Source organism: Arctopsyche grandis, chromosome 3 (genome assembly GCF_051622035.1).
Source record: "Arctopsyche grandis isolate Sample6627 chromosome 3, ASM5162203v2, whole genome shotgun sequence".
Lineage (NCBI taxonomy): Eukaryota > Metazoa > Arthropoda > Insecta > Trichoptera > Hydropsychidae > Arctopsyche > Arctopsyche grandis.
This window is the reverse complement of record NC_135357.1, coordinates 36853709-36868646: the sequence shown is the minus strand read 5'-3', so window position 1 is coordinate 36868646 and position 14938 is coordinate 36853709. Positions and strand designations below refer to the sequence as shown.

The 14938-nt window shown below is 35.8% G+C and overlaps 2 protein-coding genes across 2 annotated transcripts; both read left to right on the top strand.

Moving 5' to 3' along the window:
* The first annotated feature begins 1612 nt into the window (after positions 1–1612).
* lds (transcription termination factor lodestar) lies at positions 1613–10155 on the top strand. The gene is made up of 16 exons (XM_077427260.1): positions 1613–1766; positions 1968–2133; positions 2198–2412; positions 2483–2938; positions 3014–3143; positions 3811–4113; positions 5360–5488; positions 5558–5757; positions 5837–6046; positions 7153–7344; positions 7429–7576; positions 7648–7862; positions 7948–8089; positions 9384–9547; positions 9610–9767; positions 9838–10155. The coding sequence occupies exons 2-16, from the start codon at positions 1971–1973 to the stop codon at positions 9986–9988; spliced, it is 2976 nt and encodes a 991-aa protein (XP_077283386.1). The 5' UTR covers positions 1613–1766; positions 1968–1970; the 3' UTR covers positions 9989–10155.
* A 1630-nt stretch (positions 10156–11785) lies between these two features.
* On the top strand, positions 11786–13559 carry Tim9b (Translocase of inner membrane 9b). Its single transcript, XM_077427319.1, has 3 exons — positions 11786–11852; positions 12081–12176; positions 12242–13559. Exons 1-3 carry the CDS (start codon positions 11829–11831, stop codon positions 12407–12409), a joined length of 288 nt encoding a protein of 95 aa, XP_077283445.1. The 5' UTR covers positions 11786–11828; the 3' UTR covers positions 12410–13559.
* The last annotated feature ends 1379 nt before the right edge of the window (positions 13560–14938 follow it).

The window sequence follows — 14938 nt, the reverse complement described above, 5'->3', positions numbered from 1 at the left end:
CTTCGTCCATTACAAATCTCAAAGAAACCGCCAAGTACCTTTTTTTTTGATGTTCCAAAAAATATACGCCTTTTACCTAAGAGAGTTTGGATATATACATTTATTTTGATCTTGCATAGAAATTTGAAATTCATAATTATTAATTTTGAGGAAAAAAGCATAAGGTCGCGATCACACAGCGAGGGAGCGGTATGCTGTACGCGGGATATTTTTTTTAGATAGTTTTAAACACACACAAAATGTAGGGTCATACCCGGTATGATACGCCGGATCTTACGGGATCGTGCGGGATCGGAGCGGTCTCGTTGAAATTCTATAGAATTGTTTATACTAACTTGACGGTGATATATACCAATTCGTCGACCCTCGGACGACGCTTGACAGTGATCGATAACGGTGTATCCCATATTTGCAAAAAAATATAACAGAACTTGTCGGAATAATAAGATTATAGAAAATACAAATTACATTAAGGATTTCAAGCTTTTATTGTTTAATAATTCAGTTTTAAACTTAATTAGTTGTTTACCGGAACCAATTGTTATTAAATAAACAGAAATGACTAGACAATGGACTCAAGTTTTTTGGTACAAAAACTAAATACATACTTAAATCCCTAATACCATCAACAGATAAACGAACAAAGATGTTTTTTACGTAAAGGGCTATAGTGCACTCAATATGGACTGTAACTAATTGATACTGAATGCATTTCCGTATGAATGTATGTACATGTCGATACAATAACATGTTCGTTTAAAGAGAGCCCATTTTTACTTTATTTTATATCAAGAACAAAGTATTTTTTATTTATACTTTTTATACTCAAGAAAGTGGTGACTGCAATTGCAGTTTTGTGTTTAACATCACAAACAGTTCGTCTTTTGAGCTCGGTCATCGCAGTTCATAATATCGGTACATCGCAGTTCATAATGTCAGAAAAATTAATAGAAGTTGTGCGACAGTACGAATGTGTCTATGACGTCAGATCCGTAAAATATAAGGACCAAAACATTCGCAATGAAGCTTGGGAGGAGATGTCAAAAAAAATATGGGATACACCGTTATCGATCACTGTCAAGCGTCGTCCGAGGGTCGACGAATTGGTATATATCACCGTCAAGTTAGTATAAACAATTCTATAGAATTTCAACGAGACCGCTCCGATCCCGCACGATCCCGTAAGATCCGGCGTATCAAACCGGGTATGACCCTACATTTTGTGTGTGTTTAAAACTATCTAAAAAATATATCCCGCGTACAGCATACCGCTCCTTCGCTGTGTGATCGCGCCCTTAATCAAAGAAAACCTTAAAAAGCCGGTTGATCGAGCCAAAAAGCCGGCTTTTCGGTTTTGGTTTAAACCGGCTTGGAAGCCCTAGTACGGGAGGGTTAAAAAATTAATTCACTTTCATGTACACACATTTTTCAATTATTTAACATATTACAACCCTCCCCCCCCCCTTGAATAACTGCATTAGATGGAATATTTTATCGTAAAAACAACAATTTCATTCATTCCACATTTCACAGCCTTTGAACACGCAAATTTTGCAAACAAAATCGATGTTTTAATCCCATACGACAATGCCCGGTAAAATCGCTATTTGCAGCCGAAGAACACGGTTTTGAACGAGCGGTTGATCGGTGATCGTTACTTGAATGGTAGTTTGCCGCTGTCAAAATCAGACTTTGGATCCCAATAGTGTCCCTATTTGACCTTCAATTTGAGATTGTTCAGCTCCATCCGTCAACCAACTGCATCAGTGAGTATTTGCACAAAATTTCCAAGTCATGTTTGAGTTCCTAAAAACTTTGACATTACTACTTGCATAAAAACATATATGAATGTATATATAAAACAATAAGACCTTTTTTGTCACTATGAAACTCAATAGAATAGTTGTGACTAATTTTTTACTCATATTACATATTTTACTTACACATATGTACTTCAACTCTTCTAGAACATGGATATGTCATTCACCCAATATAGAGTCGAAGCTAGCGATACGGACGACGACTCTTATGATGATGATGATGATGATACGATTGAAGACAGTCGACACTCGACTGTCTCTAATCGGAAAAAAACCCCTATGAAACATATAAAAATTCCAGGAACAGACTCGGGTAAACTAACATTGGATAAATTCATTCCATATAAAAAACTATATTGATGGTTTGCCTTGTATAGATACTTCGGACGAAGAAGACGAATCGTTTGTATTGAAGCCGAAGAAGACCAACAGGATAATGTTGATTGATTCAGATACCGAAGATCAAGCATCCGCTCACACGTCCGAGAATGAACCGACATACTTATCGGCTGCTACTCGTTTAAGCATATATGGGGTTAAACCGGCCGATGCGTCTGATGATTCTGACTTCATCCAATCCGACAGTGAAAAGGTATAAAATGATATCTTTACACAATTCCCCCAATCAGCTTTATCACATTTCTTTACATGTATGATTTCAGTCCGACACGTTTAATACATCGAAACTAAAGAGCAACAATTCAACTGAAACAACTCATCAAATATCTGCCGTTTACGATTTGACAATGTCGCCGATCAAAGATGTCAACATGTCGCCAATGAAAGCCATGGAAGTGTCGTTTAGTGGGACGCCTTCGAAAGACATGTCGTTCGTCGAGGACTGTGTGGTAGTCACGGATCAAAATGTTGCAGGAGTGATCAACGTGAGCAGCGATGACGAGTTGCAAGATGTCGTTATGGTCACGCCGAAGCAAAGAAGCAGATCCTCGCTGACTGGTAATAGAAGATCCTCGCAGACTAAAATGAGTGCGTTTCTGGAACCGTTCAAAATCGACAATACATATCCCAACAGTCAAGTCGTGTACGTGACAAAACAAACCCGTCACATTGAACTGACCAAGTTGGATTCGATGAGGCAGGATCTCAGTAAAATCAGAGTACGAGTGTTAAACAAATGTTGCAACGTACCGATCTATCTAATTTTAGTTGTTATTTTAAGTTTTATTTTGCAGAATCTTTTGAAAACGATGAATTTAGACACACTGCCTGATAATGGAGCAAAGTTGACTCAAAGAAGCCAACAACTAGAAGTCGATATAAAACATCAAGCTGAAAAGGTTGCAAACATGGTAGAAGAGCCAGGTAAAAAGCAAACACAAAAGTGTGATTTTTCTACAGTTGTATTGGAACTTATTAACCCTTTGCCCGCGGCAATAAATATAGCGAACAAGCCCTGTACGCGGCACCTATTTCGCCAATTTGGCAATCGAGTTTTCGACCTTAAATACAGATTTTAATATTTACTCAAGTAACCAGATATGTTAATTAACACAAAGTATTATTTTAAACAATAAAATACATAATATATCTCGTAGTTTTGACTTAATTGTCAAATAATCATTCTTCATACAATTGAGACGTATCGTCGCCATTGTTCAACAGACGTGACGTCACATAAACGAGGTTTCAGTATGGTTCCACAAAACCACTAATTTTGACTGGTATATATTCATTTTAAGCAAATTGAATAGATGACATTCAACTCCCAGTAATATATTCAACCAATTTTGAACCTTAGAACAGTTGAAATAGGCGCATATAAGGCTCAAAATCCCGTGCAAAGTTCAGAAATTCTATGGAAGACAGCCGCGCTACAGACTTGTCGCGCAAAACTTCCATAGAAGACGGCCGCGGGCAAACGGTTAAAAGCTTTTTTCTTAGGTCTTTCCAAACGAATAGGCTAAACCTTCTCTGTATAGCGAACACCTTAAAACATCTCTGATCATGGTCTGATCGTTGAACGTTACAGATAAGCTGACTGTGGAGCACCTGAAGAAGGACGGTTTCAGCAGCTGGGACGAATTACAGGAGGGTAGCAAAGCCGTGAAACCGAAAATGTTCGGCAATCAGGCGCTCAACACGCACATGGTGCAGCAAACGCTGACGCTGGAGAGGTTGAAAGCTCTGCACTCGTCCCTCGACACCAGACCGACGGATGACACTGAAGCGGAGCCTCCGAAAGGTCTCACAACGAGTCTGATGCCACACCAGCTTCACGCCTTGGCATGGCTGGCCTGGAGAGAGACAGAACGTCCACAAGGCGGCATTTTGGGTATTTCACAAATTCAAAACCTTAATCGAAACCATCGCTTCGATATCAACTAGTATTTTGTACTCTCTCAATACCGAACTATAATATGAATCACACACAATCCACAGTAGGAATTCCTAACCTTTTTTTGTTCAAATAATGTTATCAAATGCCCGAAGGAAAAGGTATATCGAAATAAAGTTAACAAAGTAAATAAGAAATGAATAGTAGTCAGTTGTTGTCTATCTTATGCTGACCAACGCCGATTGGCGTTTTGCTGTAAAATGCAAATCGCCGATAGCCATTGTTTTTTGAGTATGTAAAAAATAAGCAAGAATACTACCCGCTAAGCCTTTCCAGGTAGCATTGAAAAAAAATACATTGAACATGGGTCGTGTAATCCGTCTCAATGTTTATAATGACTAGTTTACACCGGCATTTCTGAATTTATAACCATAGCAGAATTTACCGATGGAAATCCCTAACTGCTGAGTATTTTAGATTGTGAGCATTACATTTTAACAACAATGAAGAAGACGGAACTATGTAGTTTTGGAAAAATACATTCATTAATAGACTTCTTTTGTTCATTTTATATTGTTGCAAGATATATTAGAGAGTCTAAACACACCTTTACAAAACTTGAAATCCTCGGCGATAGTTATCAAGGGTTTGTTTGGATTAGCTACAATTTTTATACCTGCTTTCTATTGGATTTCTAAATGATTCTAGTAGGAAATGTTGGCGAAATTTTCAGCGTGGTTGGCTTTCAACAGAAAAGACGTCAGCACTCAAAGGGTTAAATAAAAGCATCAAACTGTGGTGTGATATTTTAAAAGACAGCACACATATCACGTTGGACATATGTACATACATTTAATCGATAGTTTTCATTGTTACAAGTGTTGAAAATCCCAATTCACATATACACATATGTTGCCAATGGAATTAAAAACTTAATTTGCTTTACAAGATGACGATTGACTTCTGAGATAACATCAGAATTCTTTGATACAGGTTATATCAGTAAGGAAAGCATTGCAGATCCATAGTTCAAACTTCCTATCATCAAGATAGACACACATAACTTTTAAAAGCGCTTTCAAAAATGTATTATTTCACCTCCCATCTTGGAATACCATTTCCTAGAACATTGACAAGTTTGAATGTATCACAGAATCCTAAATTTAAAATGCACATATAATTTCCAAAAATATAAATCAAAATGTTGTCCAAACATGTTAAAATTATAATTTGATGTTTGCAGCCGACGATATGGGTCTTGGGAAAACTCTCACTATGATATCTCTCATATTGTACTCAAAAGAGAAAAACCTCGATGATCCCGATGTAAACGATGAAAACGACGAATGGAACGGGAAGTCCAGAGGAAAAAGTATAATTCGATCATACTTTTTTTTTTCCCACTTAAACGTGACTCGCTAATCAAAAGTTATTATTTCAGTGCCGACCGGAGGCACTTTAGTGGTGTGTCCGGCATCTTTGCTCAACCAATGGCAAAACGAAGTGGTGACACACTGTAAAAAGTATTCGCTCCGAACGGAAGTCCACCATGGAAACAAGCGCGAGACCCGAGTCAACCATCTCGCTCAAAACGACATAGTCATCACGACGTATCACATTGTGCAGAGAGATCTAGAAAAGGCAACTTATATATTTGATGATTTTTTTCAATTACATTAATACATTCCTACATTATCGTTTCATTGTAATTATATTTCAGAACGGAGTTTTGATGCGTATACGCTGGCGACGGGTAATTCTGGACGAGGCTCACATTGTACGCAACCACAAGGCGCTCACTTCTCAAGCAATCTTCAAGTTGTCGTCGCACGCACGATGGTGCCTCACAGGCACACCCATTCACAACAAAGATCTGGATTTGTTTTCGCTTTTGAAATTCCTACGTTGCTCGCCGTTCGACGATATCATTGTTAGTACTTTTGACCGATTACAATCCAACGCCACGTGTAAATTGAGATAGAACTATGTAGGGTTGCCAAGTGTCATGGACAAAAAAAAAGACAACATTTAACAAAAAATGTTCATTTTTACTAGCCTCTTCTTACTTCGCTTTCGATTTTTTCGTCGGTTTGGGCCGCGTAAGTACGTGTGTGATGATATAAAAGCGGCCCAAAACTGTCTAAAACGATTTTTTTTTCACCACCATAATGGCGGATGATACCTTTACTTATATGGGCTCCTTGGGCTTTGACTCCTTAGCTTCACGTAGAAACCATCATCTTGGTAGGCTTTTTCTAAAAATTCTAAGGGGTGAATGTCATCTTCCTGAAGTTCTGTGTAATCTTAAACTTAGGGTACCTGAGAAACTGAGAGAATCTCGCTCCAGAACTCTATTCCTGCCTATTCGGGCGAGAACTAATGTGCTTGATGACTCACCCCTTTCAAGAGCCATTCGATTATTTAACCTGCTTTCTGGGAGCCTTCATGTTTTTACTGCATCATACAGTTCTGTCAGGCAGCATATTTTAAATGACTTCTAGCTACATACTTGCACCTCTTGCTTGCTCCACTCTAACGCGAATTTCCTGTTTACTTTCACACGTTTCACCCAGATAGCACTCAAGATATCTGAAACTATCTACTCTTTCCACCACGTTGTTGTTAATTTTTATATGAGAGTTGACCGTATTGTGTGTCGACTTGCTGAATATATTGCTAAAATACATTTTTTGTTCCTTTTCTATTAACACCTCCAAAATTAGAATTTGTATTATCTGCACAATATCCCATCAACTTATTCGTCAAGTCATTTGAATCCGATGCATCAATAACTGATTTCGTTATTATTTCCGATGTTTCTCCGGCAAGAATGATTAAATCCAAAATTTTAACTTGGACACCTTCTTTGCTGTTCCGGAAAATCCGGGACGAATGGTAACCCTATGTTAAGGTATAATGCTGACGAATAGTATGAAATAAGTTGATTTGCATGGATTATTCTAGATCTACTATTCTACAATCATTCGAATCGAAACGTAATAGGCTTAAGATGTATTCATATGTGTTAATTTGCAGCTGTGGAAGAAGTGGATCGACAACAAGTCCACTGGTGGTCACGAGAGGCTAGCGACCGTCATGAAAACTCTGATGCTGCGACGAACAAAACAGCAGCTTCAAGAACAGAACAGTCTTAAATCGTTGCCCGAGAAAACGATGCATTCCATCAACGTGAACTTGTCCAAGCCTGAAATGAAAGTTTACCAAAAGGTATTATTACATTTGAAATAAAATGTAACGGTGTAATGTCTTTTGTGCTATTTTATTAACGTTTGTCATCCGTCACTTGCATAGGTATTGGTGTTTTCTAAAACGCTATTCGCACAATTTTTGCATCAACGAGCCTCGAAACAAAATTACGTATACGGAGAGGGTGGATTCAAAGGAAGCGATAAAAAAGATGAATATTTTGCCATGCACCAAAAAATGATCGCTTTGAAGGGTATAATTTGAAATCGTCGACTTGATATGGTTGTTGTGCGAGTGGAAGTATAACTTTCCATGTGTTCGTAGGCGTGAAGGAAGTCAAGTCACACGAAATTTTGGTTCTCTTGCTGCGCTTGCGTCAAATATGCTGTCATCCCGGTCTGATTCACGCGATGCTAGAAGACGAAGAAGATCCGAATCCGACAGACGACCAGAACAAATGCGACGATGCAGAAATGTTACACGAATTGTCAAGATTGAATATTGAAAAGGATTTAGAAGACGACAATGGTGTCGGCGAGGTATGAAAAAAAATATGAGTGATTGAACCGATATTATCAATTGTAGTTATATATTATATGTACATATAATATGTTTTGATCTTAGATCAACGACGAAGGCTTATCTGTGTCAACGGCTATCAAACAAGTATTGCACATATCTAATCCCGTCTTTAACTTGAAGAACCAGAGTGCGAAGATTGAATCCATTTTTAAATGCCTGAACGAGAATGTATTTATTCATAAAGGTAAAATCTGCTATAGAACATAATACATGTACAGGTCAACTTATTTTTATAAGAAATATGTTTGGAAATGAAATGATTCATCTTAACCCTTTGAATGCCGACCGGCCGTTTGTCAACAAGTCCATGAGCCTGAAATACGCCGATAGGCGTTGTATTTTGAGCATGTACAAAGTTAACAAGAATACTACCCGCTAAGCCTTTCCAGGTATCATTGAAAAAAAATGCATTGAACATGGGTCGTGTAATCCCTTTGTGTCATTCATTTGTCAACGTTTATAAAGACTGGTTTACATCGAAATTTCTAAATTTATAACCATAGTAGAATTTCTCGATGGAAATCCCTAACTGCTGAGTATTTTAGATTGTGGCTTGGCATTTAGATTGTAAGTATTACATTTTAACAATGAAGAAGATGGAATTGGTTTTGGAAAAATACATTCATTAATAGACTTTATTTGTTTATTTTATATTGTTGCAAGATATATTAGAGAGTATAAACACACCTTTACAAATCTCAAAATCCTCGGCGATAGTTATCAAGGGTTTGTTTGGATTAGCTACAATTTTTATACCTGCTTTCTATTGGATTTCTAAATGATTCTAGTAGGAAATGTTGGCGAAATTTTCAGCGTGGCGGACTTTCAACAGAAAAAATGTCAGCATTCAAAGGGTTTGATTTTTAAATGCTTTTTATTATTATGAAATTATGTTCACAATACATCTTATATCTATTTTAATAGCTACTGATCTACTGATCATTTTCTATTTTACAATTTAATTTAATTTGGTTAGTAATCATAGTATTATATTATTCTAATGTTAATCTACAGCATAATAGGAAAAAGAGCTCAAAAACCTATTTACAATCCTTATAAATGTTCATAATACATCTAATACATAATATTAATTAAAGACTCTCTAAAGTCGATGACCTAAAGCAGATTGTGTTTAGGTAATCTGTGTTTATACCTGAAGGGTATAGACATTTTGTTGTAATCACCGAGACTCTTCACAAGTGTATTAGTATGGTTATTAGTGATTCCGTCATAGAATCTACTGGTTAGTTTGTTAGTAATGTCTGTAACAAACGGAATATTATACATGTCATGCAGTTTTTTCAAATTAGTATATATGGGTGTATTATAAATTATTTTTAGGGATTTATTTTGTATTACTTGGAGCTTGGAAAGATTAGTATTCGAGGCGTTATTACATACAGGTGGCATTCAAAGGGTTAACAATATTCCTATTTATATAAAATATAATATTCATCTTTCTGCATACATATAAACAGGTGATAAGGCTATCATCGTCAGTCAATGGACCAGCATGCTAGACATAATCCACACCAACTTAAAAGTGGCATCTGTAAAATGTTCGATACTTAGTGGAAAAGTACCTGTGCCCGCACGGCAGCAAATTGTTACGGAATTTAACGATCCCAAGTCGAGAATACAGGTTAGATTTGGTAATTATATATATATTATATGTGCATTTTACTTTTGTTTTAAATTATTTAGGTATTGCTTTTGTCGTTGTGTGCCGGTGGAGTGGGGTTGAATCTTGTGGGCGCCAATCATCTCCTATTGACCGATCTCCATTGGAATCCACAACTCGAAGCTCAGGCTCAAGATAGAATCTATCGGGTTGGCCAGAAAAAACCTGTACATATATATAAGTGAGTGTATTGAAATTGATAGTTTTTAGTGTGTAATTAAATATTAACAATGTTTTTTATTCGATTCAAGGTTTGTATGTTTGGAAACTGTAGAGCAAAGTATAAAGCAGCTTCAAGATAGGAAGCTGAGTCTAGCCGAGAATGTATTAACCGGAGTTAAAATGACGCAGTCTTCAAAACTCTCAATAGATGACCTCAAGTTAATGTTCAATATGCGATAATCTCAATTTTAATTTTTTATTTTGTTGACAATTGTTATTGCTGCTCTCTTTGTAATTATATGTTCAATTTCAGTCAATTGCAGTTTCAAGTTTATTTTTAAAGGTAATAAAAGCTCACTCTAGTCACATAATATGTAAAAAAAATAAAATATATTATATGTGTAAATATTTGGCTTGTGTTTCATTAATTTAATAAACCGAAATTAATTATTATATTTTATTGGATTGAGCCATTGCTATAGCCTAAGTTGTGGCTTTATTGAATACAATCTATTCAAATCGTACTCGAACTGATTGTGTAGTGCAATTATTGGGCTGTGGTGTTGGAGCATTTCAAGCGGAGTCGGAGTCGTGAAAAATGAACAGAGTCTTGACTCCTTTTTTACAAGATTTTTATTAGCTACATTATTATTTCCTTTAATTAATAGTATTGTTGCGTAGGGGTGGGTGGAGGATCCAAGTAAAAGGCCAACAGTCGTTTCACAGCGTTTATTGATGATTAAGGAGATACACGCACTGGCAGTGCTCAGTCCAGAATGACATGATATCGCCTACGTACCGCCTTATAAATGGTCGATCTCTCAGGACGTCTAATCTGTTTACCTGTTGTATAGTCACGTATTCGGATATGTATTTCCACGACATTGGGTCTCCCCGTACCGATTCTGAGAAAAGCCTAATAACGGTCATTGCTTAGCCTAAATGCACTTAGAGTCCAGATATAATCCTGGAAGTAAGTGCAAGCACTTAGTTAATCCGATAACAGATAACCCTTGAACGGTCACATAGTCTCTGGGATTCTATTCGCTTAATCCGCGGCGTACGTAACAGTATTATGGTATGTATCAACTAGTAAATCCACCAATAAATTTAATTTCAGAAATTTCTTTATTTAAAATCAAGAATTTAAATTATGTATATTATAAATAAAATCGTTGAATTGCACGCATTATGATGTGTTGTGGCCAAAAACCGATTGTTTCCTCCGTCTCTTGTTTTTTCTAACGTTGGATGGAGAGGTGTTAGAAAGAGTGAAAATACCCGGGTACCAGGCTGAATGAAGAGATGGACCCAGATGAAGATCTAAGAATCCGCATCGAGATGGCTAGAACAGCATTTATCAAAATGAAGGCGGCGCTTACAAACAAGCATCTCAATCTTCGTACGCGTTTGAGATTTACGACGAGCTACACCTGGACAGTGTTACTACATGGATGTGAAACGTGGACTTTGAAGACCAGGATGATCAGCTGCATCTAAGCTTTTGAGATGTGGGTCTACATGCGTATGCTGAAGATCCTGTGGACCAACAAAATATCAAATGAATGGGAGAGGGAATGATAGGGAGAGGCAGAGAACTTGTTTCTGACATCAAGCGGAGAAAGATGGAGTACCTCGGTCACATGATACAGAGTCCAAAATACGAATTTCTCCGTTTGATAACCGTGGGGAAAATAGAAGGTAAAAAAATGGATTGGCAGAAATTGTCTTGGCTTCTAAAAATGCGCATGTGGATTGATATGAGCGCCGAAGATCCGTACTGAGCCGCTGAAGACCGATGCGGATATCTTCAAATAATCGACGAGGTGGTCGCCAACGTCCGGATTTCGACAGAGCATTGAGGAGAAGAATAAAATCTCGATGGATGGAATTTTCAAATTCCAGATGTTCTGTGATCGAGACTTTAGTGACGTGCGCGAGATTGTTTTGTGCGGAATAATCACCGAACCAAGTAGTATATATGTACCAAAAACAAATTTAGATTTTGGTCCAAATCGATACAATTGCGTCATCTCTGTCAGTTGGCTATTCTGAAGTGTGTTTAATTATCGGCGGGAGGATGGATTACGCTAGCTTTCGTAATGTACGTATCGTTTCCTGTATAATATGCCATTTAATTCAGCTTCTATATGATTGGAACGTAACTTATTCATCATTATGAACACGTCCATGTGTATATAACCTCAAATGTCAATTTTGACATTTGAGGTTTGAAATAAACGTCAAAAAAAAAAAAAACAAATGAAAAACATTAATTGTTTCCTTCTCGCGCCATTTTAAATGTATCTACTTGTTTCTTTTATGATTTCAGTTTAAGGATTTCATGCTGCTGTACAATGTCACAACGGAGGCTTGTTTCAGTCGGTGTGTCGATAATTTCAACTCTAGAAAGCTAGCCGACGAAGAAGTAAACACTTCAACATTCTTCAATGCATGTGAAACACTATTTATACTGATAAAAATATTTTTCAGCTCAAATGTGCCGAAGTGTGCGCGGGTAAATATATTAATTATCTGAACAAGGTGATGAGTTCATACATTGTTGCGCAGCAAGACATCGTCATGAAGAGAATAGCCGAATCCCAAAGCGATGCCCAATCGGTGCCGTCATCTACAGATCCGAATCCACCGCCGACATAATTCTGAAATTGATTAAATAGCTCTATTTTGAATTTAATATGTACTAAGAATAGACTTGTTAAATATATTTGTTACGTTTTACTTTGATTGTTGATGTTTTATTTATAAATAATTACTTTCAGTAACTACATAATTCCCCCACATACATTTTTATCTCACCATTTGCAAACGGGTCGTATTTTAGAGTTTCGGACACTATATAAGGAGCTTGTGGATGATGGACAAAAATTCTTCAAATATTTTCGTATGAAACAATACTGGATAAAATAAAAATACCAAATAAATCACCAAAATATCTACAAAAGCTAGCAGTTTGTTTAAAGCTAACTTTATTTTCAAGCAACTAATTTTTACAAGGTTTATTCCTTACCGGTATTTCCTCAGCTCCCGGTGGAAGTTTGACATATTTCAAATGCATATCTTATACGGGTGATAATTAATTGAACTTTAGTTTGTGTGTATTAAAATTACAAATTGACCATTTATAAATACTTACATTTATGTTTAAAAACTTAAATACTTACTTACATACTGACCATTTATGTATAAATACTGATCATTCAATATAAATACTAACCTTTTAATATTTATACTGACCACTTGCATACATACTGGATACTGATCGTTTAATACAGCGTTTCCCAAACTATTTTATATATGGCCCCCAATTTGGGAAGCACTGGCCTGTACTACTGACCTATAAGTAAAATAAAACAGTATATTTATGTCCATACAGTCTTTATATGTTATAATACAAAAGTATTTACTCTTTATTTTGTTGGTACCAATAATTTATTTATTTGCTCATCATTTGGGAAACGCTGGTTTAATATATGTATGTAAATAATGGACCTTCATATTTAAATACTAACCAAAGATGCATTAAAATACTGATTAGTAAAATACAAGTATTATTTATATATACTACATCATCAAGATTATAATAACAAATAAAATTATACATACGTTGAATTATTTTGAAGTAAAAAAAAAACACAAACAAATACATATAAAAGTTTAATACTATGCCGATCAATATATAATATGTACATTCAAAGTATATATGTAGTTAATACACAAACAAATTAATAATGAAAGTCAACACATACAATGTACATAAATATTTAGCATCATTGATGTACAAATTATGAAAAAAGAAAACAATATGGAGAAAAAATGAAAAAACGAAAATAATATATGTATGTTCACGGTGAGCTCTGTTTTACCAACTTGCAATATCTCGAGAATCGTTTTCTCGACTTTTCGTCTGCTTAAACAGGAATTTGTATGTATATTGTATACAAAAATAGTTTTATGTATACATTTATGTAATATCTTTAATATACGAGACATGTTAAGATTAAGATTATTACATATTAGACACCGTTAAAATTTTTTAAAATCACTTCTTATTATATTCTTTTAACAGTTAATGTTCATCTAGTAAAATAAGTATTTCACTATGTAAAACATGTTCGTATATGTGTATGTGTGACGAAATACACCGAAAAAGTTGGGAAAACGAGTCTTGAGATATTGCAAGTGGTACATATATATGAACATATATACAGACATGTACATATATAAATAAATACAAACAAGTATATGCAGGAACAAATAAAAAAAACATAGATATTGTTCATCAAACATATTAATATTGAATGTTGTTGATTAAAAATTTCCAATTGCATTTTTGAGACAAGCTCCAAAATTAATTGTTTGGCTACAATTTGATGTTGTAATGGAAAAGCTTTCATAGTTGTAGAAATCCCGACGAGGAAATCCTCGATATCGTTACCGGTCCTTTTAGATTTTAATATATATTTCGTCAATACGATTAAGAGTGTTTCTTCTGGGTTCGACTGGTGTCATGGGCGAAGATCTCATTGCCATGGATGTAGATGAAGTTGTAGTTACTACAGTTATGTGTGTGGATGCCATATAACCGGATGAACTAGCATCTAGGGTACTGGCAGACAAAGTGGAGTCTTCATCTGAATTCACTTCACAGATATCACTTACATTTTGTGTGGTGCATGAAGTAATTCTTTCCTGAAAATAAGGCAAAAGAAACGACATTTGCTCTTCATACTTCCATTTTCTTTGTAATTTTCCCAAAATCTGTCCACTCTTTGTCTTTTTGCATTTTTATAGAACGTCTGTAAGAGTTTTCCAATCGAGTCCAAGATTTCTTGCATATGTTATCTAAAATAAAAAAGATTAGTTGCTCAGCTTCGGAGAAGTGAGCTATCTGAACTCCAAGCAGTACCATAGCAAGGCTATGGCAAATGGACGAGTGCCATGGGTGCTCGATGTGAGGGGCGCCACTCGCCTTTTTTATTTTTATTTATTTAATAAAACATGTAAAATTTAAAATGAATTCGATGTGTTTTTGAAATATCCATTTGTATATACATATATAAATACGTACGTATTATGTATTTCTTTCGAGGCAGCGTTGTGCATGTTTTACTTACATATAATACTTTTGAGTTCTGAGAAATTGACCGAACGATTGAAAACGAATTT